The sequence below is a fragment of the Liolophura sinensis genome, chromosome 6, assembly GCF_032854445.1.
Source record: "Liolophura sinensis isolate JHLJ2023 chromosome 6, CUHK_Ljap_v2, whole genome shotgun sequence".
Lineage (NCBI taxonomy): Eukaryota > Metazoa > Mollusca > Polyplacophora > Chitonida > Chitonidae > Liolophura > Liolophura sinensis.
This window is the reverse complement of record NC_088300.1, coordinates 29,296,159-29,321,932: the sequence shown is the minus strand read 5'-3', so window position 1 is coordinate 29,321,932 and position 25,774 is coordinate 29,296,159. Positions and strand designations below refer to the sequence as shown.

The window sequence follows — 25,774 nt, the reverse complement described above, 5'->3', positions numbered from 1 at the left end:
CTCTTTCAAGACAGTAAACAGGTCCCTGATGTTAAATGCAAGTCAAATTGATTTTTAAATGGATTGGACGAAGGACCTCGTGTTTTGACCTCACGGCTATGCATTCTTGTATAATAATAGGATAGGGGAGGTAACTCTCAAGTCATTTTCTTGACAGTTCGTTAGAAATTGAATTGGATCAGGGATATGTGCGTGTATAAAAATACTGTTCGAATATCAGTGACCTTATGAAATGTACACATGTACAAAATGTCTTTTGGGTAAAACAAGTGTTGTATTAGTGTTTGCAATATATTTATATATTAAATTATAAATGCCCAGCTAATCTATGCATAGTGCCATTAATCATGTTAAGTGTTCAAGCGCTCGGGTAACAAGCTTGCAAGTTCAGATTCCACTTGTGTTGGCTTGGTTATGACTTCATTGTGCATTTTAGGTCCAGGGGCCCATGGTTATGACTTTATTGTGCATTTTGTCAGTAGGTCTGCCAGCAACCTGCGGATGGTCATGGGTTTCCCAGCGGGCTTTGCCCGGTTTCCTCCTACCATAATGCTGACCACTGTTGTATAAGTGAAATATTCTTGAGTACGACGTAAAACACCAATCAAATAAATAAAATAAATCATTTTAGGTACCGTAACTATTAGGGTGTGGCTTTTTTTTTTTGGACCTGAACTTCTTTCATTGAATTAATGAGCGTGAGCAATGTACTAAAAAAGCAGATGAAATAAAATAATGTCTGCCATCAATTTTTTTTATTTCTTCTAGATATTTTCGATTTTGATGTGAAGCACTATGCGGATATGCAAAAATAATTACATAAAACAACCTTTGCCATATATTACCTTTGCAGAGTTGATAAAAAGAGAGACAAATTAGAAAGAAAAGTTCTAGACAGTCAAGAAAGAGCATTTTGGGATGTGCACAGGCCTGTGGTAATATGCTTGTCTTTATTTTATCTGACATATTGTTGGCACATTACAAATAGTGATTTTTAAAATGAAAAACATGTGCTAGACATATCATGAGATTAATTATACTGTTAATGTTGAAATTTTCATGAGTACATATAAATAGTGAAAAAAAAATTTCAGAAGATTATTTTTATCTGTGGGTAAGCATCTCTTTAAATTGGTTATTTTGTTTGTCGGTCAGTCAAGTTTTGGACATCCTATCTTTTAACATACACCTTGTATCTCTTAATGTAGGCCAATGACTTCAGGAGGATCCTGAGTGTAAGGTGACATGAAAGCTTATATATCACAGGTATTGCAAAATGGGGGAATATCACAACTATTGCAAATTTATACAAACAGTCCATATAAAATCTCTCACCTTTGTTTCAGCCTGGCTGTGTAAATACGACAGAAGTGGATATTAAAAAAGCATGTAGAATGAATAGACATTCAAAGATGACAAGGGTAAGTGGATGTCTTCAAGATATTGAAGAAATAAAGGATATCCATTTTGGTATATCCATTTTCATTTAATCTTACAATTTTTCATTTCAATTGTACGAAATTTATGCATTTGCAGTTTGGATGCAGTGGATTACTGCTCTGATTTAAGAAGTTTTTACTGCTGATAAAAAACAAGGGGCCAGGGCTTGTATTTAGCATGTGTCAGACCTAGCTTTATCTTATACTTAATTGTCACTTTCACAAGGTAGTTGAATGATTGGTCAGAGTTGAGCTCTGTAAAATTTTTCTCCTAAAATCCTTCCATATGTTTTATTGTGTGGTGTTGCGTGAAGTTTACAGGAGACTACTTGCCTACGCCTAATATGATTGGTTATATGTGGGAAAATTTGCGAATTAATGGTTTACCCCTGGCACTCTTTTTTCCCCCCCTGTACTCATAAAATGGACTGCGATCGTGTAAATGAAAAATTCTTGAGTATGGCTTTAAGACAACAATCCTATCAGTTCAAGGGCTTCTGTTGGTACATACCATGTTGATCTACATGTAGCTACTACTGAGGTCAAACATCAAAACATACTGTATGTGGTGATTTTATATCGAGCTTTGCATTAGCGTATGTGCATTGTAAAATCACCCCTGCCTGTGTTTATTTCAGCCAAATTATGCTGTGCCAGGTGGTAGAATAAGTCCCAGTGTCTCAGAAGCTGACCTACATAACCCCCAAGAATCGCTCAAATATGATGTCATTCGAGATAATGTAAGCTTCTTCACAGCTTCTTTTAGAACTCTAAAAATAATAGCACTTGTGGGTTTGGGTTTTTAAAAGAAATACAGGGTCTGCAATATGCTGTATTCATGCATCAGTTTATAGTGTTGTATAGTGTATACTTGTAAACAAATGTAAACAAACTCTAAGGCAGCAGAAATAAGCTAGAATTGGCTTAGCCAGCGCACATTTAACAAAACGTCACTTTTTGAATGGTAAGCCGGCATCCCATAGCTTTAGTTAGTTTCATCAAGTGCCTAATTTGTCGGCTTTATCTTCTGAAAAATTGTCGTCATATGACAAAAAATTGTTGAGCACGACGTTAAACCCCAAGCACTTACTCACTCACTCTTCTGAAAAAAGATGTGTTACCCCTGTAATGGTCAAAGACAGAACACTGTTGGTACATTCACATTAAACCGGTGTATTGATTGCATGTGTAGTAGTGAACATACATGTAATCAGCAAACATACATGTAATCAGCAAACATAAGTGTAATCAGCGAACATAAGTGTAATCAGCGAACATACATGTAATCAGTGAATTACCTAACTAGTAAATATTTGTACTTTAATGAATGAATGAATGATAATATGGCCACATCGTATTTTAATGTATCTAATGTTCTGTACACTCTTATTCAATGTGAAATTATTTGTTCATATTTGTTTATTTTTTTTAGATCGATGTTTTACGACAAAAGCTGGAGAAGCGGAGGGTAAAAATATCAAAAGTAGCTGAAAGGTGGGTGATTATGAATATTGTGCCCAGTGAAAGACGATAAATGGACAACAAAAAATTCTAAATATTAAAAAAAAAAAAATTGCTGGATAAAGCTTAGCTACATATGTCATACAGTTATGACTGACAAAACTTGATAACAAATCATCAAATCATGTAGGGGCCTTGTTGTATGTTGTGTTACTTTACACCGATGTTTTAATGCTGCTTACTACATGTATTTTGCATGAATTTGGGGTATGGTAGGTTTGTCTTGTACACGCATACTGGGATCTCTATGAACCCTTGTTTGACTTATTCTCCACAGTTATATTGCATATTATGAGCAGTATTCGGAGTTCGATGCCTTTATAACCACCCCTGATCCTAGCAACCCATGGGTGTCAGACAACACCGAGTTCTGGGATTACGAAAAAACTATGTAAGTATCACAGGAAAATTTTTGTGTTTGCATTTATTTGACTGTTGGCAGAAGTACATAAAGTTCAGATGAAGACAGCATGGCACTTATGTAATTCCACTGTTGGTCTCTTAAGAACTTTTTACAGAAAAATTTATGGGTGGATTTGATGATAAAATATGCACGAATCTGTTAAATTTTTTGTTGTGATCAGGATCTGGGTTCATTCCAAGACTATTTTTAGCAATTCCCCAGCATTGTGAGATAGGACACATATCCTAAGTATTGACCCTGTGTTTGTCGTGGGGCAATTTGTAAATTAAGTTGTGGTTGAGGTTTGCCGTTTAGTTTATTGATTGTATTGCTGGGCTTGTCCCCGAGCTGTGATCATATTTTACAAACAAAGGGCTTGTAGGCTATGATAGTCATAATTTGCAATCAAAAATGACAATCGGTTGACGCTATTGTAAATACTTATAATCGCCCCAGAATTAACATTAAGTAAAAATACTTCACTTATGTAGTGTTAGGTAGACTGATGTTAGTAGAAGTGTCACATGTTTTTAGCTGCAGAATAATTATGATGTAGAACTCTCCTGAAAATGATGCTGATGGTACACTTTCTATTTACAGAAACCAACTTTATGTACAAGTCAAACGTGGCCTATGATCTTCATTGTAGTTCTGAAAAGTTAAAATCACCTTACAATTCTTTTGTTCAAGTGGCATAAATTATTATTACAATCCATTGTGAACTCAGTGATAGAGCCTGCAATCAATTGTAGCTACCAACTCTTTGTGCAAGCGAACCTAAAGCAATAATGACATGCCTTGTGATGTAGTTTTGTAGTTTTTAAACTGGTGAACATATGGGGAGATTAACATGTTTAATTTAGATCTCGTCTTTTGGAGATTGCACAGGTATAAAAGAAGGGGAGACAATTATTGAAGTTCTCTCCCCCTAATATACCTAACACAATGTAGTACCATAAAGAGTGTTTTTGTTTCTACTGAATTTAAAAAAGAAAATGTCTTTGGTCATTCTAAATGTTCCAAAAAAATGAGATTTTGTTTTTATTAAATTATCTTGTCTGCAGCTACATGCATCTGTATATTTTACATTTTCAGGAACCCCAAAGATATTCCACAAAGACGGGTCAAAAGATGGAGTTTCTGCATACAGGAGTTAATACAAGACCCAGCTGGTAAAGATCATTTTAGCAAATTTTTGGATAAAGAATTCAGCGGAGAAAACCTCAAGTGAGTATTTCTTGGTTCTCTTGTTGTTAAATGAAAAATTTTGCATATTTTAAATATAATTTCAAACTTTCTCTAGTGCATGTTTTGAAGAAATTAGTCAGTAGTGGATGTTTGTTGAGGTCGAATGATGAAAACCTCAACTGTGTTATGTACTCTTTATGGGCTGAGTGGTTTGTTACATTGCTGTGTTTCATTTACCTGTGTCTCAGCTCCCATTTTAAAAGTTGGTCAAGGGCCTACAGTGTGCATTGACAGGTATTTGCATAGACCCCTAGGTACTCTTCGGAAGTTAATTCTTTTACACTGAAAGTTATAGGGTTTCTTTTTATATGGTGAATGTGAAAAATATAAAATGGTGAATGGTGTTTATCATATCATTTAATTCGACATGTCCGCACTCCTTCAAACAAAGGAGAACAAACACAAATTCACAATAGCCAAAACATTTTTAAAAAAGTTGCTGCTGTTTTCTGATTTAAACAAATACCCCACATTCCAGTATTTTTTTTGAAGGGTATTGTACCCTGCTCTTTTTTTTTTATCAAGCACAGCCTTAATAGGTTGGCAGTGGAATTCATTGCCTTGCCTCACTTTGTCCCCTACCCCTTTGGATTTCCAGCTAGGGTCTGCCCCATTTTAAATACACCGGATATTGGATATTTGACTGTTCATCTGTGGGATGTTAGAACTATCTTAAGTCAAGTGTCCTCTCAGGAGTTTTTAACTAGAACGCCAATTTTGGTTCAAAGCATTAAGTAAAAGAAAATGTTAATATGTTGTTCTTGAAGATTTATTTGCCAGTTTTTGTTTTTAACACGAAAATTACTACTGGTTTCCACATAAAACTATGAGCAAATTGTCCCTCCCAGTGTGGTAGCATGATGTTTATAAGGGCTGTTAATTTCTCTTTCAATAGGTTTTGGCTAGCTTGTCAAGAACTTAAAGGTTTATCCAACAGTGAGGTCCAGGCAAAGGTCCAAGAAATATTCAGGTAAGGCTAACTTTGTGTAAAACAGTATTTAGTTAATTTTGTGGTTGGTAAAAAAGTTGATCCTCCCCTGTTTTTTGGGGAGGCCTCTTATGGGAAATATGTTTTACAAGAAAAAAAATTGTGAGAATTGTTTATTATGAATATTGACTTCAACTTATTACCCATCAAACCTTTTGCCGAGGTCCAGTTGAGCAATCAGAATAACAGCTGCAATGGAATCGCATTAGAACTTACATGTATGGTGCCAGTTTAAAGCAAGGGAGATAATTCATGTGCTATCTCCCCTTAGTGCTTCATGCTTGAGGGTCATTGTGAAGTACTTGTAGTCTTTTTGAAGATATTGTGATATGCAGTTCAGGATTCCAAAGTGAGTAATCAAGGTGGCAAAGGTAATATAACTGTAGTATAGCACACAAAGTTACTCTGCCTAATCCTGGCATGACTCAAGATAGGTCAACCACTGGAGAGGCATCATCCAGAGCGATATCGTCATCCAGAGCGATATCGTCATCCAGAGCGATATCATCATCCAGAGCTATATCAATTGCATTTTGAGAAAGAGAGTACATTATACATCTGGCAGTAGTAGTAGACATCAATGATGAAAATCTTAAGTGACTGAAACTGCTTTTTTCAACTATCATTTCAATTCTATGACAGGCATGTTTTAGCCGTACAAGAGCCAAAAGTTGATGTGTTTGTTTTCAGTGAATTTTTAGCTCCTGGCTGCCACAATCCAGTCAATGTGGACAGTCGAGTAGCTGAGGCTGTGAGATCACGAGTAGAAACTTGCCCTAATAGGTTCTGTTTTGAAGAAGCCGAGGTGAGCCACATTACTTATTTTCCTCCCCTAGGATACATGAGGTTCCAGGATTCAAATTTTCAGGAATACATTTGTCATTCCTTTGGTGTTGAGTTTGGCTACTTTTGGATTGATTCACACAGATTTCATAATAAAGTTAAGCTGCTTAGATAAGTGGCATCTTAAACTGCTCAGTTTGGTACTATGTAAATGCATTGATCCATTTTCCAATTGTTCAAGGTTATGATTTCATGATTTATTCATTTAATTGGATTGTTGTTTTATGCCGTACTCAAGAGTATTTCATTTAGACGACAATGGCTAGCATTATGGATGGAGGGAACTGGGAAGATCCCGAAGGAAAACTCATGATCATCCGCAGGCTGTTGACAGATCTTTGCATATATGATCGGAGAGGAAAACTATTTCTTCAGAGTGATGAATTCAGGAATATCAATCATAGACTTGGTGCTAATTTAGCAATCTGAAATATTTGGCAAATAATATGTGATGATTCAGGCCATATAGCATTATGTGGACTGGTTAGTTCTCCACAATAAGCTACATGAACTGATTTGAACCTGAGGTTCATGTACTTTGTAGGTGGCTCTCCAGTCTGTGTAATGGAGTTTGATTTGAAGAATCATTTGTTTACATTACACCATCTAACCAATGCGGTCACTGTGAGTTCAAGTCCAGCTCAAGCTGGCTTCCTCTCTGGCTGCATGTGGGGAGATCTGCCAGCAACCTGCCGAGGGTTGTGGGTTTCCCCCAGGCTCTGCCTGGTTTCCTCCCACAGTAATATTGGCCGCCGTCATATAAATGAAATATTCTTTAGTACGGCATAAAACACCAATCAAATAAATAAATAAATAAATATGTTACACGAACATTTCTGTTTTATGGTTGATTAAGAGTTTGTTTCATACAAGGAGAACTGCTATAGATGTGGTCAGTGTAATAATGCAAATGATATAATTGTGTTTACATGGTAAAATATGGCCTGCAGCAATTGTATATGTTTTTTTTATTATTCTAAAATTTGTCTTTATTTTTTTATTCATGTTTTACAGGAACATATTTTCAAATTGATGAAGAGTGACAGCTATAGTCGCTATCTTCGGTCAGATATGTACAAAGAATTCATGAGCGGAACAAGGAAAAAAGTAAGATTCTTGCCGTCTTTGGCAGGCAACTTTGTTTTGTCTAAACATACCTCAAGCTCGTAGCTGCGACCCTTGCATTTCAACGTTGTCCTGGTCACATGTGCACGAGTCCTGACAGGTGTGACTTGTCACGACCCTTGTCTGATGGAGTTTCACAGTCTTACTCACCACAACCTGTCTCATTCAGCCCAACTGATTCTTTCCATTATCTTAGCTGGTTTGCTGCATAGACAAATTCAAATTTCAGCTTTGATGGTATTGTAGTCAATTTGTATATCACACTGAAACTTTTTTCCCCATCTTTGGGTATTTTTTTTAGTGTCTGTTTTGTTCGCTCCACACATTGTTTGAGATTCTCTTGTTTACCACGAAATACTCAGTTACTGTGTAATTGAAGTTAAGGAGCACCTTTTATTGAAAACCACTAAAAAACTTAATTTGAAGGATTTTTTTGTTTGTTTTCTTGCTCACTAAAGTTTTTATGTGTGGCTTGGGTTCTTTTGCAGTTTTTTTTATTATTAAATTACAAGTGAATTAATTCAGTGAAGCCACTTGCTTAGCACATTTTATTCATTGTGTTGTTAAATTTCACTAGAACATTGGAGTCTGAAAACTGTACATTTTGTAAAAAAAATATGAAGTAATATGGTAAATCTTGCTCTGCCTGGCCTCTCCAGGTGATATAAAGTGGTACAGTAGTCTGGTAATGTGGATGTACTCTGTTACTGGGTGATATATAATGAACGTCACATAAACTGCCTGGCATGTATGTGTCTGCTACATATAGAGCACTGTTAAATACCACTGTATGTATGTACATGTATGTATGTATGTATTGTACAAAGTTGTAGGTAAGAGGTGCCCCCTAATTATAATAGGGCAGTCCATAGAATTGAACTGGAGTTTGTTCTTCAATTAACGGGTCTAAATGTGTTACGGTCCAAACACCAAAGCTCTATGCGTAACCTGTAAATACATGTACATATGAATGTAGCTGTCTGTGTATACATAGACATAGGAGAGATCCTGTGAGTGTTGTGAACAGAAATGCTCTGTTTTTATTTTCCTTTACTCTACTTGCTGGCAAGATTTGATTCCTTTTTTGCTGTCACACGGTATAAGTGCCAAGTGAGAAAGCGTGGACACTATCTTGTTTTGAAATCTGTTCAGTTGAGAAAAATATCTAAATTTTTAAAGATTTGAATTTTCATTATTAAACCTTACCTTGAAGAAAGTAAGACTTAGAAAACTAGTTGCTTAAAGTATGGCTATGTATGTACTGAACCATTGAACTGATCTGCTGAAAACAAGAAATGTTTCCTCAAAGTAATTTAAGCAGAATTCTGTAAAAACTGCTATACTGACATGTGATACGCGTGACACGTCACAATAAGCATCATGTTCAATGGGCATGTCTTTTTATGTTAATCAGACTTGCTGTCCCTTCGATGATTGATCCAAATTCATCAGTCATCTGGCTAATGTCATTGTTTATAACATCTTGTGTTTAGATGAGGATTTTCTCCAAAGAAAAGTACTGTATTTCACCTAAATTTGTCATTTTTCACGGCACACACGTCACTTGATTCTAATTGATTCATTCACCTTACAGGACAACCTAAGAGTTTTTGTGAAATTTAATTAATTTGAAAAAATGTTGTTTTACGGTCTTCATGTTCTGCTGAAAGTGAATTACAAACCAACTTCAAGTGAAAAACGGTAACCCCAAGGGAAGTAACTCTAATGCACAGTCAATGCTTTGGTTCAGCGATGACATGTTGTTTTAGCACACTTATTCTGCTGTGACAGTAAGTAAGAAATCAAAGCTGTAATCTGGTAAGGAATATTTTCATCACTCAGAGGGTGTTAAGCAAGAAGCAATCAGGTAGTAATCTGAGTTGTGAATGTAAATGTTAGTATTTATGTAGGAAATGCACGACCATAATGTAAATACTCATGGGAAAAATGGAGGGGATAGATCGAGTGCAAGAGTGTTCAGTGTGATAATATTTCATGTGTATGTTGATATGTACATGAACTGAACATCGTCACATTGGCAGTAACCCTCTGTCGATTTTTGTCCATCTTCAGTCCAATGCTGGGAGTTTTCTGGTAAATTTTTGTGCCAATTTATAACCTTCACGAATATTTGCTCACATCTGTCATCTGTCAGGTTGTGGTTTGCACTGGCCAGGGTTCACTTATTCCTGCCCCTCCTCTCCCCCCTACCCCCCCCCCAGTCCTCCGCAAGTTTTCTCACTCATCTATTGTCACAGGGTGTGTTTAATTCCTTCTACATGTACTTGACTGAACAGTTAGTGTGCTGCATGATTCTTGTTCCCTGTACATTGGGCTGGGAAATTCCTGTAGCCTGTCGAATGATTACTCACCACTTCTCTGTTCTGTTGTTCAGTCACCATTCCGGACTGCTGATTCACGGGTTACCTTTTGTATCTGATTCTCTGTTTGATTGGATCTGGCTTTATTTGGATTACCTGACGGGGTTGCTGATTAGCTTTTGTTACAAACAAGGTTTTTGTCGTCTTTGAAGGGTTATTGATAGGTACATTTTTGTATTGCAGACAGTTCAGTGATTTGCTGTTTTGTTCCAGCGGGTCTGGAATGGATTAAACACTGAAAGCATCAGACAGTCTTGTGGTCATGTTTTTTTTTTAGTTGAAACAAGAAAGGATTTCATGTTCTACAGATATGATGTACATTAACCCATCACTCTAGTCCCCATCCCTTAAGATGGCATAGTATTCTTAAGTTCTGGTGCAGCTAATTAGGACTCAATACTTACAGTACTAATTTGCGGTTTAAATACTTACGTTGATGCTTTGTTTTTTTTTTTCTGAGTTAGGGTTTATCAAAATTTCTTATTTTGTATGGCTTGCCCTTTGGTATAGATTGCTTGAATCAGTGGTATGGTTATTTGGCAGAGTTTACATATAAAACGTAGGCCATCATTAAAAGTATGTTTGTTGGACATAACTTAATTAACCCTCCAGAAAGAAGGGCCCCAACCCTAAATCATCAACCTTTTTCACAGTTGAATGAGCAGTCTTTAGTATGTTGAAAAGGTTGAAAATGGTTTAGAGATTAGAATCTGATTGCAAGTGATCAACGATAGAAAAGTTTTTTCAAATGTGGGAAAGGTTTCTGCAGTAAAGGGTTAGTCTCCTTGATATATCAGGAGGAGTTAATCTGATTCGTTCTGTACCTGCTTTCATGGTGAGTGATAAGTGCTTCTTGATGTGGTGTTGAAATGGATATGTGAACGTTCATACTTGAGCTTTGAAGGGTTTAGGAAACGTGTCTACACTTGTGTTGATGGAACTGTAGATACATCTAGAAGGGATGTCATTTAGTGGCGTTGAATGAATGGAAGAGGAAACTGTGTTGGTAATTAAGAATAAGTAAAAGGTTTAGGAAAAATGGCGTAGGAATGCTGAACATGTACTAAGAAAATGTGGTAGGATGTGAAAAACTTTCTGCTTGGAAGAATATCTAGTTCTGTTGAAGATGATCCAACCGTTGTGATAGAACATCTTGGTTAGAGAAGGGTTTTGTTTAGGTGTAAGTTGTCCATCTTTTCTACATTAGTGGTTTGAGTCAAACCAGTTTAGTTTCTGCTGATGAAAAAAAGCACTCGCTACAGACTTAGGGGTTTACCTGTTCAAGATTCTAAGTGGGTACGTATTTAGGAAGCTGTTGCATTGTTGTTGTTTGAGGGAATGTTGTATGTCATAAAGGAGTCATTGACACCAATTGTAACCTTGTTGGGTATCTCCCATATGACATAAAATATGTCAGACATATTTTAGTGCACCTTGATCCAAACTTTCAGGTTAAATATAAAGGAAAGTACCTGCCAACAGATTTGCCTCTTAACTGTAGTTTTCCACTTATCGACCTTTGATTGCATGTCTCATTTCTCGGTTTGGAAGGTTTATTCTTGGCACTTTGATTGGAGGAGGATGACTTTCATATTGAATGTTTTTTTGTTGGTTTTCTCCTCACCATCTGTCAAATTGATGTATTTATTTCCAACTATGATTAATGGAAAATTGGTTAGAACTCTGTAAATAAGTGTGTAAATGCACGTGGATAACATTTTGTTCCAAATTCATACTTGTTTGATTGTTATTCAGAATTGGAAATTCTAATGCTTATGGAAAGAGTAATTCACCTTATTTTAATGTTCCATATAAAAAGGGCAATGTTAAAAATAAATGCCACAGATTCTTAGACAATATTTCTGCGGGATGCCAGTTTCTGTAGAAGTTACTTATTGTTTTGCCTTATTTTGCTTATGATAGTAGCTGTGACATTGGATGAATATCTTTATTTTCCATGAATGAGGAATATTAGGCTGCATTTCTGGAAGATAGTGAAGCAGATGGATTGCCTTGATTGATATTATAGCACTTGGTTGAGAATTAATTGCCTTTGAAAAGTTTGGGTTCTTATTATCTTTGAGTTGCCAATATACTCCCATGTGACATCACAGATTTCTGAACAGTTTTGTTTGCTGTTAACTTCTGTTTCTCAATAGCAGCAGCAGTTCTTAACACTGAAACCATATACACATAGCTAAAATAATCAGCGTACAACTAATTGTCAGGCATGTTGTTGCTTTACCTCTTGTTTCTAGATGACTAATCTCGGCATTTTCTCTTATTTCTGTGCAGCAGCCCAGATCCATAATCCCAAAGCTGCCGAGCTTAAACCTTGGAGGGCAGTAAATGGCGGAGTGGCCACACCCAACTGCCTCGCACCACTCCTCGCTTTGGCCACCACCCATCCTACTATGCTGGCCCATCTAATCACACTCTTGCCCACTTGCCATCAGTTTTTTTTCTTTTTTTTATACGATTTTTTCATTTTGCCTGTGCCTGCCTTCCAATCTGTTGTATAGAACTGTTCGTGTGCACCTAAATACTTCCATCTTACTTTATATTCACGTAGAGATTTACACTTGTAACTGCGTTGTAGTTTTGGTATTGTCTCTTTTTTTGTGTTCTTTACATTGGCTGTTTACCATTGCACATTTTTTATAGCCTTGCTGTCTTAATACATTTTAATTGAGCTCTTGATGACTTGAAGTTACATTTTGTAGCTATTTGTTTTGGCTCTTCTTTTGTGCCTAGTATTAAAGTTAGCACTTCTGTCCACTATAGATTAGGGTGCAGTGTGGGGTTGATGGGCCTGGAACTTGCCATGGCTGTAATCAGTACTTTGATCTTTTGCTCTTTGCAGAGTAAAAAGCGTTTGGAGATTCGCAAAGTTTGATTGTGATATTCTACTCTAAGGGAGCTATCTTCACTCAGTGTAATGCTGATTCTCCAGCCAGCTACCAGGGGGAGCTCTCCATAAAGCTTCCTTGTGATCCGTCTGACCCAGTAATTGTTTTCTGGCATCCAGGAGTAAACTGACTCGTAAGGTCCGGAGAGTTAGGGACTTGTTTCCCAAGGTGCACCAGTGGCAGGGTCTGCTGTCCATGTAGCAGGGTTTAGGTGTGATGCTCCACCCTGGGGCTCTCCAGAAGTGATGGTGATAGGGCTGTCAAGCAGAACAGTCGCTCTATAGATTGACACCATACTCTCTCATGTACATTAGGGTCGGACATACTCAGACCCCTTTCTCCAGTCATGCTCTCCAACTTAACACGATGTTATATTACCAGTGGTACCACATGGCATAGCCATATTTCATGGTTTCACACATTTTCAAAAGTTTGGGACTTGCAGCAATATTTAACTATGTTGGACATACTTACATTGTGTAAATATACATAAATAGCAGTTTGTTTGTTTTTTTTGGAGGGGGGGGGGGTAAAATTTGCTGAACATGCAAATTGGAATCACAATGACCCTGATTTTGTCTTCATTTAAATCATTTTGTTGATGAAAGACAAGATCTACCAGAGTTGTTAAAGTTAGGCCAATTGGCCAATGGGTTTACTGTTTTATGTAGAAAGGTATATCTTCCTTTGTTCATATGATCTCATCATTGTATTGTTAAGTGTTTCATGAAGATGCTGAAGGTGTTTTTTTTTTATTTTTTATGGATTAAATTATTATTTGCTGTTATCGCTGTTTAGACTGAATATTTTGAAAAAAAAGCTGTGGCAGTGGAAGCATTCGTTTGATTTCTAGCTACATGTATAGTCATGACATGTCTAGTCGTTTCTTTTTATACTTTTGAAGTGGAATGCTCAGTTAAATACAGTATTTTTGTTTTTTTGATCAAAGCCTAATTCTGAGACTTTGTTGGCCATGCTTTGGATTGTTTGAACTCTGAACTGTGTACCATCAGTTGTGTGCGAAAAACATGTATTGCATGGAAAGTACAATACTTATCCTCTGAGGAAATGGGGTCGACAGAGGTTGCACATCCGGTGGGACCCAAGGACATCTGCTGGTGGACAGACTAGATCCAAGGCTGGATTAAAACAGCAGAATGGAACTGTGTGAGCGAAAGAGTGATTGAGAATGTCACAAGTCTTCATCAGCGTCCACTATACCTCAACATTGACCAACCCTCAAATTTACGACACAGAACCTCTATCAAGGACTGTTCATACTTAGCAATTGCTCAAAAAATATTTTTTATTATTTCCGAATAATGGAAGATTTATCCAAATCATAAGCAGTACATGTTATAAAATCAAACTTTGTTTTGTTTTCATATTGATTTTTCCCCTGTACGTCTCCTTTTCCATGGCTTGAATGTTTGTTTTGGGGATGCATTGTTACACTAAAAACTGTCTACGTGTGACTTGTACAAGTGTTATAATGACAGTGGAGAGATTGTGTCTCCTTGCATGTTCCTCGTTAATGAGACAGTGTACAGGAGGTAACAGACGTATGTATCTTCTGAAGTATCGTTTATGTATGTAGCAGTATAGTTTTCTCAAGCTGCCTAATTGTCTCTTATAATCTTAGCCCAACTGTAGACTCTCCTGGAACTGTCAAGCGTACAGTCTAATTTACAAGACTTGAATGCTGTTATCTTGTTTCTTTACCAAACATATCCGCGAGTCCAGTAGACAGTCTGTTGCCGAACAGCAAATCCTGTAGACAGCAGGTGGCTGAAAAATCAATTCCAGTGCACAGAGATTTGCTGAACAGCGAGTCAAGTGTATAGTGTTTTGCTGAGCAGCGAGTCAAGTGTACAGTGTTTTGCTGAACAGCGATTCAAGTGTATAGTGTTTTGCTGAGCAGCGAGTCCAATGTACAGTGTTTTACTGAATAATTCTTAGGTTTTCATGACTCCGAAAGTTATGCAACGCCGCTTAATTTTGGTTCATATCCCAATGCAGGTGCTATTAATTGTTAAAAGCTTCAAACAGTTGTTGTCACCTTTACCAGGATAATATAGAGGGGAGACTCGATGTATTGGAGCTAGAGTAAGTAGCCTAGTTGGTGAGTTTCTGTGTACATTGCAACTTTTTAGCCACACGATCTTCATCCAGTAGTTATTCTTCTTGAACAACGATGTTAAGATTTACGTTTTCCGGTCGTTATAGAATCGATCTGAATGAATGTCTCTTTCAAGACTGGACTTATGCCGTTTCCAGGATTCCAAGACGCCACTTCAGAAACGGTGGGACAGATTTTGTGTCTTATTTGCGCCTGTATCTCACACCCATTGCTCGCTGTTTGGTGTATGTGGGCCAGTGTGACCGGTCTCTGTACTGGGGTTTTGTATAGAGATGTAGACAATCATTATCGATGGAATCGACAGCCTCATTGGGCTATTACTCAACGTGTTCATTTCTGTAGTGTATTTGCAGAATAGTATGGTGAAATAAAACATCAGGAATGCTTATGCCCAAGCTGCTGTCAAAAAAGGTTCACTGTTAATAAATAATTTAATAAACAGTAGCTGTTTATTAGCTACTAAACACAATTTACCACGAAGCAATGTCTCCTGTTGTTTGTTCTTTGTGCTGTTGTGATTTCTTTTCAGCGGTAGAACAGTGGAACGAAAACAAAAAAGTTACAGAAATGCTAGTATTTCGTGCGTAAAATAAGGAAGGTGGTTATATCCCAAACAAGAGTTTAACAGCGATGAAATGTCTCGCCGTCGTGTGTGCGTGAGTTGTTGCCTGAGCCCCTTCTACATGCTCGGGGTAAATCCTTGGGTTGGGTCCACATAATTAAAACTGGACTCCATTTGTCGTCACAAAGATTGGGGCAAAATCATGGGCAATATGACTGGCCAGAAAGAGCACCAACTTAGAGATCTTCGGCTCTCGCATATAGGAAGGGTTGTTAGTTAAACAGAAAACCCGACTTTACGACTGGTTGATTCAAGACGTTGTTTTCGATACCGAAAAATAATGTTTTTGAATATTTCAATAGTTGAAATGTTTTAGTGTGGTAAATGTTTTAGTGTGGTAAAGAAGACCCACCCCAAGATGCAAACGACGCTTAAAAGGCCGTTAAACATTCGTTGAACGCGTCTTCTATCAATACGGTGCACGTGGGTACGTCACACAGGAAAGGGTTCATCAGTAACCTAACAAAGGCGATGCTTTATTCTAAAAACTCCTCCCTCCACAAAACTTTACTCCATCGTACAAGTTAATTATTCTTAATATGACATTAAACAATAGTCAAATAAATAAATGTATGATTGTCGTGGTCATTACGTGCTTCCCCACAACCTGCAAACATATATACGTTAACTTTGTATATCAATTCGTTTCAGAAACGACGCTTCAACATGATTTTCGCAGAAATATTTGAATGTCATTTTCAGCCATTCATCATCTCCCCAACGGACACAAATTTGAAGATACTGTTAACTTTATAGTATGGCAATCAGCCATATTCCCCTCCATAAGCCTCATCGCTGGTGCAAGAGTTATCCGGTGTATTTACACGGAATAAGCCATTACATATTCCCTTCCAGGAATAGATGTTTACCGCAGTTTTGCTTACACCAGCTTCCTGCATACACCAACAGTGGTGCATATCCTAATGAAAATGTCCACTTTCATAAAATGTATGCTTATTTTCCTATATACGAAAACGGTTCAACGATGTGGTTTGGGTAAAAGGCTCCAAATTGCGTCTGCCGTCGTATATGTGAAATATTCTTGAGTGAGATGTAAAACACAATCAAATAAATAAATAAATAAGCCAAATTCCTGTTTCTGTCCACTGTTAAATTTACGTCACAAAAAGTGTTTTGCTGTTTGTTTGGAAGGTAGGATGATAACCGACTAGGAAAAAACTGGGAAGTAATCTTAGATCATTTATGAGTAAACCCAACTTAAAAGGGATAATATTCCCAACGACGTTTCGTAGATGTGGTGACTGGTGACAAACTCGCACTTGTATAATTAATTCGCAAAGCTTAAAGAAAACGGAGACAATATGAACAACTATGCCTGCATCAAAAATATTGTTGCACAAAATTAGGACGCATTAACAAATTTTTATCTTTCTGGAATTGTTTTTTTCTTTAAGAATTATTATCACCAAAGTTCCACAAACATGAGTATTTGCAAATCCCCTGCGTAAGGTCGGAATTGAACTGACATTCGTGTGTCCTAGCGATTGAAAGATAACTAATGTTTGGGTTCAGATGAGATAGGCGTATCAGGGACATCAAACGTTTCACTCCAGTACCATAAAATAACACAACACCGTGGAGATCATTACCAGTATGTACAACTATACTATTGTTTAGTTTATTCTGAAAAATGCAATTCCGATAGTCCTCTTGAAGGAAATCGGCATGCATGAATTTACAGCGAAGTACAAATATTCAATAGTATAAAAAAACGTACAGCATAGAGAGAAGATCCAGAGCAGCGACGACTGTGTGATAGTCGGCAAATGGTCACACGTAACCGGTGAAATACAATTTATTGGACGTCACTGGTCTAGAATTCCTCAAAATGCTGTGTTTAATATACGATGACATTAAAGCATAATTATTCGGGTAATAAGCTGATTCGTTGAGGCTTTAATTCATTCAAAAGTGTGATTGTTGACTTACCTTTCCATATGCAGAGACAGCAATGGTTTACATGTACTATACTAGGGAACTGAGTCTAGGCATAAGAACAGACATTCATTAACCACCCGTCATCCATTATGCACCTTCTGCGGCTCAATAATCTCACGACAAAGGACCCATTGTAACTAGATGGGAGTTTGTCCCTCTGTCGCTCAGGTCGCTTGACAATCTGCTCACAGTGACAGATCGTCTGCGAAATGACGCAAGGGTTTCCCCGGTGTATGGTTGAAGGTGTTACGTAACAGGGGTAGCCGATGGAATAGGCCAAGCTAAAATCTTCGTTGGTAACCACTAACCGACTGGTGATCCTATTCGACACAACGGTTTCAAGACACGCATGTTACCACTTAACCAATGTGGACGTTATGTTAGAAGCCATGGAATTTTATGGTATATGTATAAGAGTTCCTCTCAACTTCCAAAGTATTCTCTTTTTTTTCTTCGATTTATTAAAATACGATTACATGACCCAACACGATAATTCGTTATAGCTTACTACCCCCTAGCTAGACACCAAATACTAGCATGTGGAAATGATTTTGATTCACGTATAATCATATTTGTATTATGAAGGGAATTCCCGCCGGAAAACTCCGTAAAATAGTAAAATCTGTATGAAGAAAATTACACCTCACTGCTGCCCTGAATTGGTACGATTTCCTATCTAGTTGCAAGGGGTCCTTTTAAAGTAAACCTTCAACACAGCCCGCCAAAGAACTAAGAAAGTATATTAAGTAAGAAATTAAGGCGGGTTCATGCAAAGAGACTCAGCCAGCAGTTTTCAACGATGATGCAAAAACAGAAGGAATGTTCTCGGTGAAATAGTTAAATCACTGAAATCGTGTACCATGCTAGTCTATACGCTATAGTTAATCACGATCATGTTAATCATGTATATCTTTTGGAGCCGCACTTTGATAGCACCGTTCATATATCCACCGTGGCGATCTCGTTCAATTCGATGAATGCACAGGCCCTGTAGCCCCGGGATTAGGGGAACTAAATATAGCCAGAAAACCCTGGACACACTGTCCATGTTACTTACAGAAGAATTGCACACATTATAAAATTTTAGAAACTTAAAGAGTTAAGGCATTTGATGCAATATCATTGACAATCCTTTTTGTACTAATATATTGTGAGGTTTATTGAAATGATCATACAACACACAGAATCTAACAAATGCTGCAACACCTGTACCAAATTTCCGCATAACCATTTAAATTAGAGCTCTAGCGCTCAGACAAGAAGTGAGAAATTCAATGGCGCCGGCTCGTCCATGTTCGACAGAGTTTATTAGTTTTTGCCATCTAGTAAGAAATATTATAGACGTCCCGCGTTATGAATTTTACAAGCTTTATTAACATTATAATACTAGGCTTATATAAACCAGACTTTGGCGAGATATGTATAGATCACAGTTTTTCCTTTAAAGGTTGCAGTTTTTGGGGTATACACGAAAAATTAAACTTGGTTATAGCTCTTACTGATTTTCCTTACAGTCTGCCATTTATAGCCTCTTTAATACTTCACAAAATACGTTAACTGAAGTCGTCTTTCGCTTGTTACATGTAGAGGGTTACAACTGACGCAAGAACAGGCAAAACAGGGGAAGTAAGTATACCGGTACTGGAGTGTGGTCATTACCTCCCCTTCACTATGCTTTTGTTCTCAAGCCTCTAAAACGAGTTCGTCTTGTTGCTGCTGTATATAGTCCAACTATTTATTGCTTTCAACTTAATTCATGTTAAAAATAGCTTGATATTTTTTCTTTGCTTTGAATGAAAAATGTTACCTTAAATAGGCAACTAATTTTTTGACATAAATATAAAAAAAAAGGATATGTCCACTTAGCGGCAGCGCATAAACTTGTCTCTTTGGTTGATACGTTATAATCTCCATTGCAAAAAAAGGCTTAAATAATTTATAAGCCTGTGTTATGTCCGTCGCTCATGATCCACATACTTTCCTATCGTTCAACTCTTCCATAACAAACTAAGTACCTCTGTTAATTTGCTATGGAGAAGCGGGCTGTGGTCTCGTGGTTAAAGTCGCCTTTTTGCTGGGACACACGTGTTGCACGTTTAAACGAAGAGTTTGTAGATTGCTCCGCTCTCACTGCTAGGGGCCTTGGTCGAAAAGGCTTGTGTGGCTGTTTGAATAGTCTAATCCTCTCTGACTTATCTTTCACCTATGTAGAAGTCTATGGTGTTTGTATTTGTAGGTCAGACGTGGGAAAAGTTCGTCAGTAACTTGCCAAATTCCGGTGGTTTACCCCGGGCATCCCGGTGTCCTCCACCCATAAAACTGACCTCCGGTTGGAAGTGAAAAGTGCCTGAGTGTGGTGTTAAGCAACAATCAGTTAAATAAACCGGCTATTGTAATTTGTTATACCATGGTAGACAATACTGAGCTTTCATAAAGCCTGCTTGTAGGTATACACAGTCTATGTATATAAACTGTCAAGCGCGTTTGAGTATCTTAATATCTTAACTCTCTCAGGCAAGGTTTTTTGAACATCAATATAGCCTTGTTTTATCAATGCGCACACTAAATCATTGTGAGGGCTAGATAACACAATAATATAGATAGGTCGATACGGTGCACGGAATTTGATGTTTTTACAATAGACAAGTTTTGTAATATAATAAAAAAATATATAAAAAAGTATGTCTGTTAGAATACATCCTAATATGAAACAACTACGAATGACACGTTAATCAGCAGAGATGAGGAAAGTAATGTACATTACTGTCAGGCTGCCGGTTTACTCAAGAAATTATCTCCCCTTGATTGTTAATCGAAGCCAAAATGCTGGCAAACAGCCGCATTATTTAAAGCTAGTGCATGGTGCCTATAAGTAACTCCGTTTGCAATAGCAATAGCTTCGTACATAACAGTCGTTGTAAGAAGGTTGTTTTATGTTTCTCTAAGCTTAAAGGGTATGTCATGTTACTAGTATGTGAAGTGAAGACTTGCTGACATCAATCAACATGGAATAAACAAGATGGATAAAAACCGATTGACTGATTGACTTGATTTGGTTTGTTTATTCACCAGTGGAGTACAAAAGAAAAAGAAAAACCAACTTTACAGACACTGACAACACATATTCATAAATATTACATAAAGGTGTTACATTGTTGTACATTGGCGTGATTAAACCTCGAGAGAGATTGATTGATTGATTGAGTGATTAATTAATTAATTAATTAACTAATGCTTTGCGCCGTACTTAAGAATGTTTCACTTCTATCTATTTTATTATTGTTTTAAACCATAAGCACGAGAACTTATACGACGGCTGTAAGTTTTATGGGAGTTTTACTTATACGTCGGTGAACAGTTAAAATGGAAAAAGGAAAGGGGAGTGTCCAAGGTATACCACGGACCTTTGGCAATTTACCATGAAACTTGCGTGTCATATCTGTTGAAGACAAGAGGTATTCAACGAATTAACGTTAAACCGCAGAAACGGCCACTCAAGCATCGACAACAGCTTTTCGTCAATGAGGCCACGAAGAGCTATGAAGGCGGAGGGATCTGCAAGTTACCTGTCCATGACAGAGATGCACAGCAAATGCAGGTCTGTATTCAGGAACCTCAGGAAAAGCACAAGTGCAGTATGCATAGGAACGGTATACTATGTCAGACGAAATCGATAAAAGTGGAACAGACAACTGCCTATGCACGAAGCAGTGAAAAGGTTTCCCTTTATTTTTCCATTCATAGGGGAGCGAATTGGACCTTCAAGGCACCAATGTAACCTCACTGGTTACAAAAAGATGGCCTTCTCTTCGAAGGGCAGATTCAGTTTGAAGAAAACATTTCAATTCAAGTCCAGCTCATGCTGGCTTCCTCTCTGATCGTACGTGGGAAGGTCTGTCAGCAGCCTGCGGATGGGTATACACGGGTTCGACCTGTCTCGGCATAGCCCGGTATTCCCCCTAAATAATGAGGGCAGCCGTCGTATAAGTGAAAAACGGCGTAAAACATTAAACAAGCAAATAAATGCCTATACCTTTGCCACTTCGAAAATATAGGCTTGTTAAATATTATACGCTGATTTTCAATATTGTGCAGGTTAAACTGTACAAAAATCATTCGAAAAGCCTCGTGTCAAGGAACGAATGTCGCAATGATAGGTAGTGAACGCGTGTCCGTAACAGTAATTCTGTCTCCTTTTTTGTACATGAAAGGTTTTCTTAAAAAAGTGTCTTCGTCGACATTATTTTGTTTCTTGTGTTCTTTGATAACGTCTCTTACCTGTCTACATTGAACAAGCCTTATGTCCTATTGGGGGAAATCATGGAATCTTAATTCGATTTTTTTTTATCCCCAAAGATATGGCGCTCGCTGGCCGAGGAAGACAGGTTCATGTTGATGTCATAAGGTGCACTAGTTCGACCTCGGCTTTTGGCAGCTATCCTTGTCTCCTTTCACACCGCCTTTACGACAAAAGGGACAATTTCAATTTTGATATTGTAAATTATCCTTATTTGGATAGCAATATACCAAAGGGTCCTGTATATGGCCTTGTAACATTTGTCAGATCTTGCGTTAAGTGTGATGACTTTAATCTGCGTCACAAGTTGTTAGTTCAAAAACTAGTGTGTCAAGGATACTCCATCAAACGCCTTCATTCTAAGTTTCTCAAATTTTACAATGAGTATAACACTCTCGTTGGCAGTTATAGACAGAGCGTTCAGAATCTCTGGCGATCTGCATTGTGATCAATCACATAGACGGCACTGTTATCCTTATGTACATATCTATCCCGTACATGGTATTTAACAACACAGATGGCGCTGCTTGCCGAGTGTCACCATCTATCTTGTAGACAGCTTTTATACAGACCAGCATGTCATGTGTGACATCATAGATGGCACCTCTTGTAGTATGAGACCCTTACATATTAACGGGAAAGAAGTAATCGTCCGTTACATTTGACTCACAGGCTGTTCGGTTAAGGTCTTTAACGCTCGTCATTTTCGAACTGTATCTAATACCGCTTAACCCGGGGCTAGGGGCCGTAAAGGCAGCCATGCTTATTACATCTGCATGTTGCCTTTATGAACAGTTGCAATCAAAGCGCAACTGAGATACCTTGTGTAATTGTAATTTGACCTGGAACTCATTCACGGGCTACGAATTTGAACTTTAAAATGGAATTCATACCTTTAATATCAACTGTCTGCACGGCATCATTGAAAACTGATGACCCCTTCTCTCTTGTGTGTTACCAGCTTTATTTCCTATTTGTATAATTTTTTACAAACCTTTGTCTTTATGAGCTAGTGTTGTTTTGGAAATGAATCTTGCGATTATCGACTTGGAACTCCCTTTACGGACCACGAGTGGTGTACGAATGTCGGACATGACTCTTGTATTTAAGATGTTTGCCCTCAGGTATCTGGCAAGATACAGTGGTGTTTTCGGTCATCTTCGGTCTGTTTTCCCCCACCCTGTTTGCCTGGTCGTGAAATGTACTTGAGAAAATCTTAAACCATGTGTGCAGTAAGTAAAATATTTCAAATTTTCTGTGGTAGCTGTCTGTCTCCGTATTAAACTTCAGCTTCAGATAAAATGAATCTCTGCTTGTATATGTGATGTGCCTTGAGTGATAACGACACTTTCCCAAAATGCTGCTCACAAATTGGCCTTTGCTAGGAATGTGGCCGGCCAGGAGAAAAAAAAATGGAAGACAAAAAAATCAATAAAAACTGGATGGTTACTGACGTCCACAACTGTACAAAGATATAGGTAGAATAAGGAACAAATGGAACAGAAAATGAAAAATTGAAAAATTTGCTTCTGTCATGTGCAGCTACCGTTACTGGAAGATTCCGGAGATGTGCAAATTCGTGTCAGGCGCCATGGCATGCCAATGTAAAATTTGAATTCTGTAATTCTTAAAGCGCAGGCTGACTCAATCCTCTTGGTGCTCAGAATAAGGTGGTATAGGCCAAGCTGCTTCACGGTATCAGTATGCTGTGACTAAGTGAAACGTCACCGCTGGTTGCTCCGAAATGGTGTTCCAGTGAGGCAGCAAATAATATGTCGACACTGGAGGTGGACCGTGGTTATTGGACCGAAATAATGCTAACGGTGACGTTAAAACCAAAATACAAACAAACGAACAAGCAAGGAAAGTCAATCTCTCCCTAAGCTCAACTTAAGTACAAACTATAAATTGAAAATGAATCCCTGGTAAGTCCAATGAAATCCAAGTGAAGTCCAATGCGTCGGATCCTGTTACATCTTGATGGTTGTTTCACGAATACGAAACCTGAAGCGGCGACTGTTACCGTTTTCAATCTAAGTGAATGATTACCTGTCTCACTGGCATGGTCGATTTGTGAGGTAGCATCATCAATTTTTCGGCTCTGGGACCTGCCTGCTCCCAAGTATATACTACCCATTTGGAGGTAAAACCGGATCTGTGGTAAGTCCAATAAAATGCGACAAATCGAGTTGCACTTTTGTGGTTGCTTTCGGAACACAAAATTTGAAACCTAATTTGCATATGGCTGTTACCGTTTTCAGTCCCACGGCATTAACACTTAAATACTTCGAAGGAATCTGTACGAGCTGTGCATAATTTGGCCACTTCGGTGGTAATATGCAGTACAGACGATTTGATCGTCAAATATGACCCACACATGGTCTTCTCTCCTGCACAACCAAGGCCAACGAGATGGAATTTATCAAATCTAATTCTAACGTCTGGAGTCAGCTCACCACTGGCTAGTTTGGAGACTAGACGTAAACACAATATCCCAGACCTTACAAGTTCCGTGGTACTTCAGTTCAAATAAATAGTTTCTCTCTCCCGAATCAATACAATTTCTTCCTTTAGTGAGTGCTCTAGCCATGTTAGGGCAGACTTGTTTAAAAATAAAAGAGCATATGGGTGTGTGGTGGCATGTATAACGCTCTACGAATGTCGTTTCACTTTTAGATCAACCAATATTAACGTGGGTAGAAAAGGATAATAGTGTGGGTAATACCTACTATACGAATATAGGACAAACATTAAACTTTCAAGAACTAGTGTAAGTGGAGGCTAAAGTACCGAAAGACAAACAATTTTGCCATGAGCATACGAAAATTATTGGTTAACATGTAGCCTGCCTGCAAAATCCAAATCACCTGTTTAATAGTTGATGGGATGTTACTGATTCAGTACATTCCGTGGTTGGTCTGTAGTACGCACATCAACCTACTTTTTGGTATAAATTGCCGTTTCTGCTTTTGATCTGGTCTATCGATCAGTCAAATTTTTTTACATTCTATCTTTAATATGAGTAATTCGCTTAACGGAGGGCGCTTGCATGTAAGGCGACATGGATTATTTGAGGGATATTGGAGCTGTCCTGAAATTATGCTTATTACAATTCATCTACCTATTCAGTTCTTTGAAATGTCTCACATTATGGTTTCGGATAGGTTCTAAAAAGATAGTCGGTCTCAACTCTGTGTAAAAGTCATATCGTGTACATTGAGGAAGTTGAAAGCCACTACATGTTATCACTTATTATCAATCAGGCACGATTTCTTTCATAACCTCGAGAAAGAAGCCCGTTTCCGTTGACGTCACTCAAACCATGGTTTTGCCTATTAACCATATGTGCATGGTGTACGATTGACCCGATGTCGTGTTCATGGTGTCATATTACAGATTAATTTGCACATTACATATATATGTATTATAATAGGTTCATATTCAGGTTTACTATAGCGTGATTAGCGTGTTAAAAGTTTGTTGCCATATTACAAGTTTATTGGCGTGTTAGAGGTTTGTTAGTATATTGCAGTTTCGTTAGCATATTACAGTTTTGTTAGCATATTACAGTTTTGTTAGCATATTACAGGTTGATTGGCGTGTTCCAGATTTGTTGGCATATTACATGTTTATTCGTTGTTAAATGTTTGCTGGCATATTACAGGTTGGTTGGCATTTTACAGGTCGGTTGGCATATTACATATTTGGTGACCTATTACAGGTTTTACAAGTTCCTTTCATTTTCGCTATTTTGACCGCTTAATGTGACGGGTGAGGTGTCATGCCTGGTGTCTTCGGCATGATACTTCAGTGGCGGCAGTGCTTTGGCGGCATGGACTCGTTCTGCCACAAGAAGACACAGCATACGTACACACACCTAAAAACTTGTGACTGAAAAA

The 25,774-nt window shown here is 37.8% G+C and overlaps 1 protein-coding gene across 4 annotated transcripts in view; it reads left to right on the top strand.

The window, feature by feature from the left end:
* The window catches only part of LOC135466207 (regulator of G-protein signaling 7-like), a 32,879-nt gene extending 17,410 nt beyond the window's left edge, over nucleotides 1-15,469 (top strand). For 2 of the 4 annotated variants that reach the window (XM_064743608.1, XM_064743610.1), the window contains exons 6-14: nucleotides 854-935; nucleotides 1,347-1,421; nucleotides 2,078-2,179; nucleotides 2,872-2,933; nucleotides 3,238-3,351; nucleotides 4,459-4,590; nucleotides 5,507-5,581; nucleotides 6,290-6,404; nucleotides 7,457-15,469. In XM_064743608.1, the coding sequence (XP_064599678.1) occupies nucleotides 854-935; nucleotides 1,347-1,421; nucleotides 2,078-2,179; nucleotides 2,872-2,933; nucleotides 3,238-3,351; nucleotides 4,459-4,590; nucleotides 5,507-5,581; nucleotides 6,290-6,404; nucleotides 7,457-7,612 (913 nt within the window). In that variant the 3' untranslated portion in view covers nucleotides 7,613-15,469. The remainder of the gene's footprint in view (nucleotides 1-853; nucleotides 936-1,346; nucleotides 1,422-2,077; nucleotides 2,180-2,871; nucleotides 2,934-3,237; nucleotides 3,352-4,458; nucleotides 4,591-5,506; nucleotides 5,582-6,289; nucleotides 6,405-7,456) is intronic. The other 2 variants (XM_064743609.1, XM_064743611.1) reach the window with 2 other exon arrangements.
* Nucleotides 15,470-25,774: the final 10,305 nt, after the last annotated feature.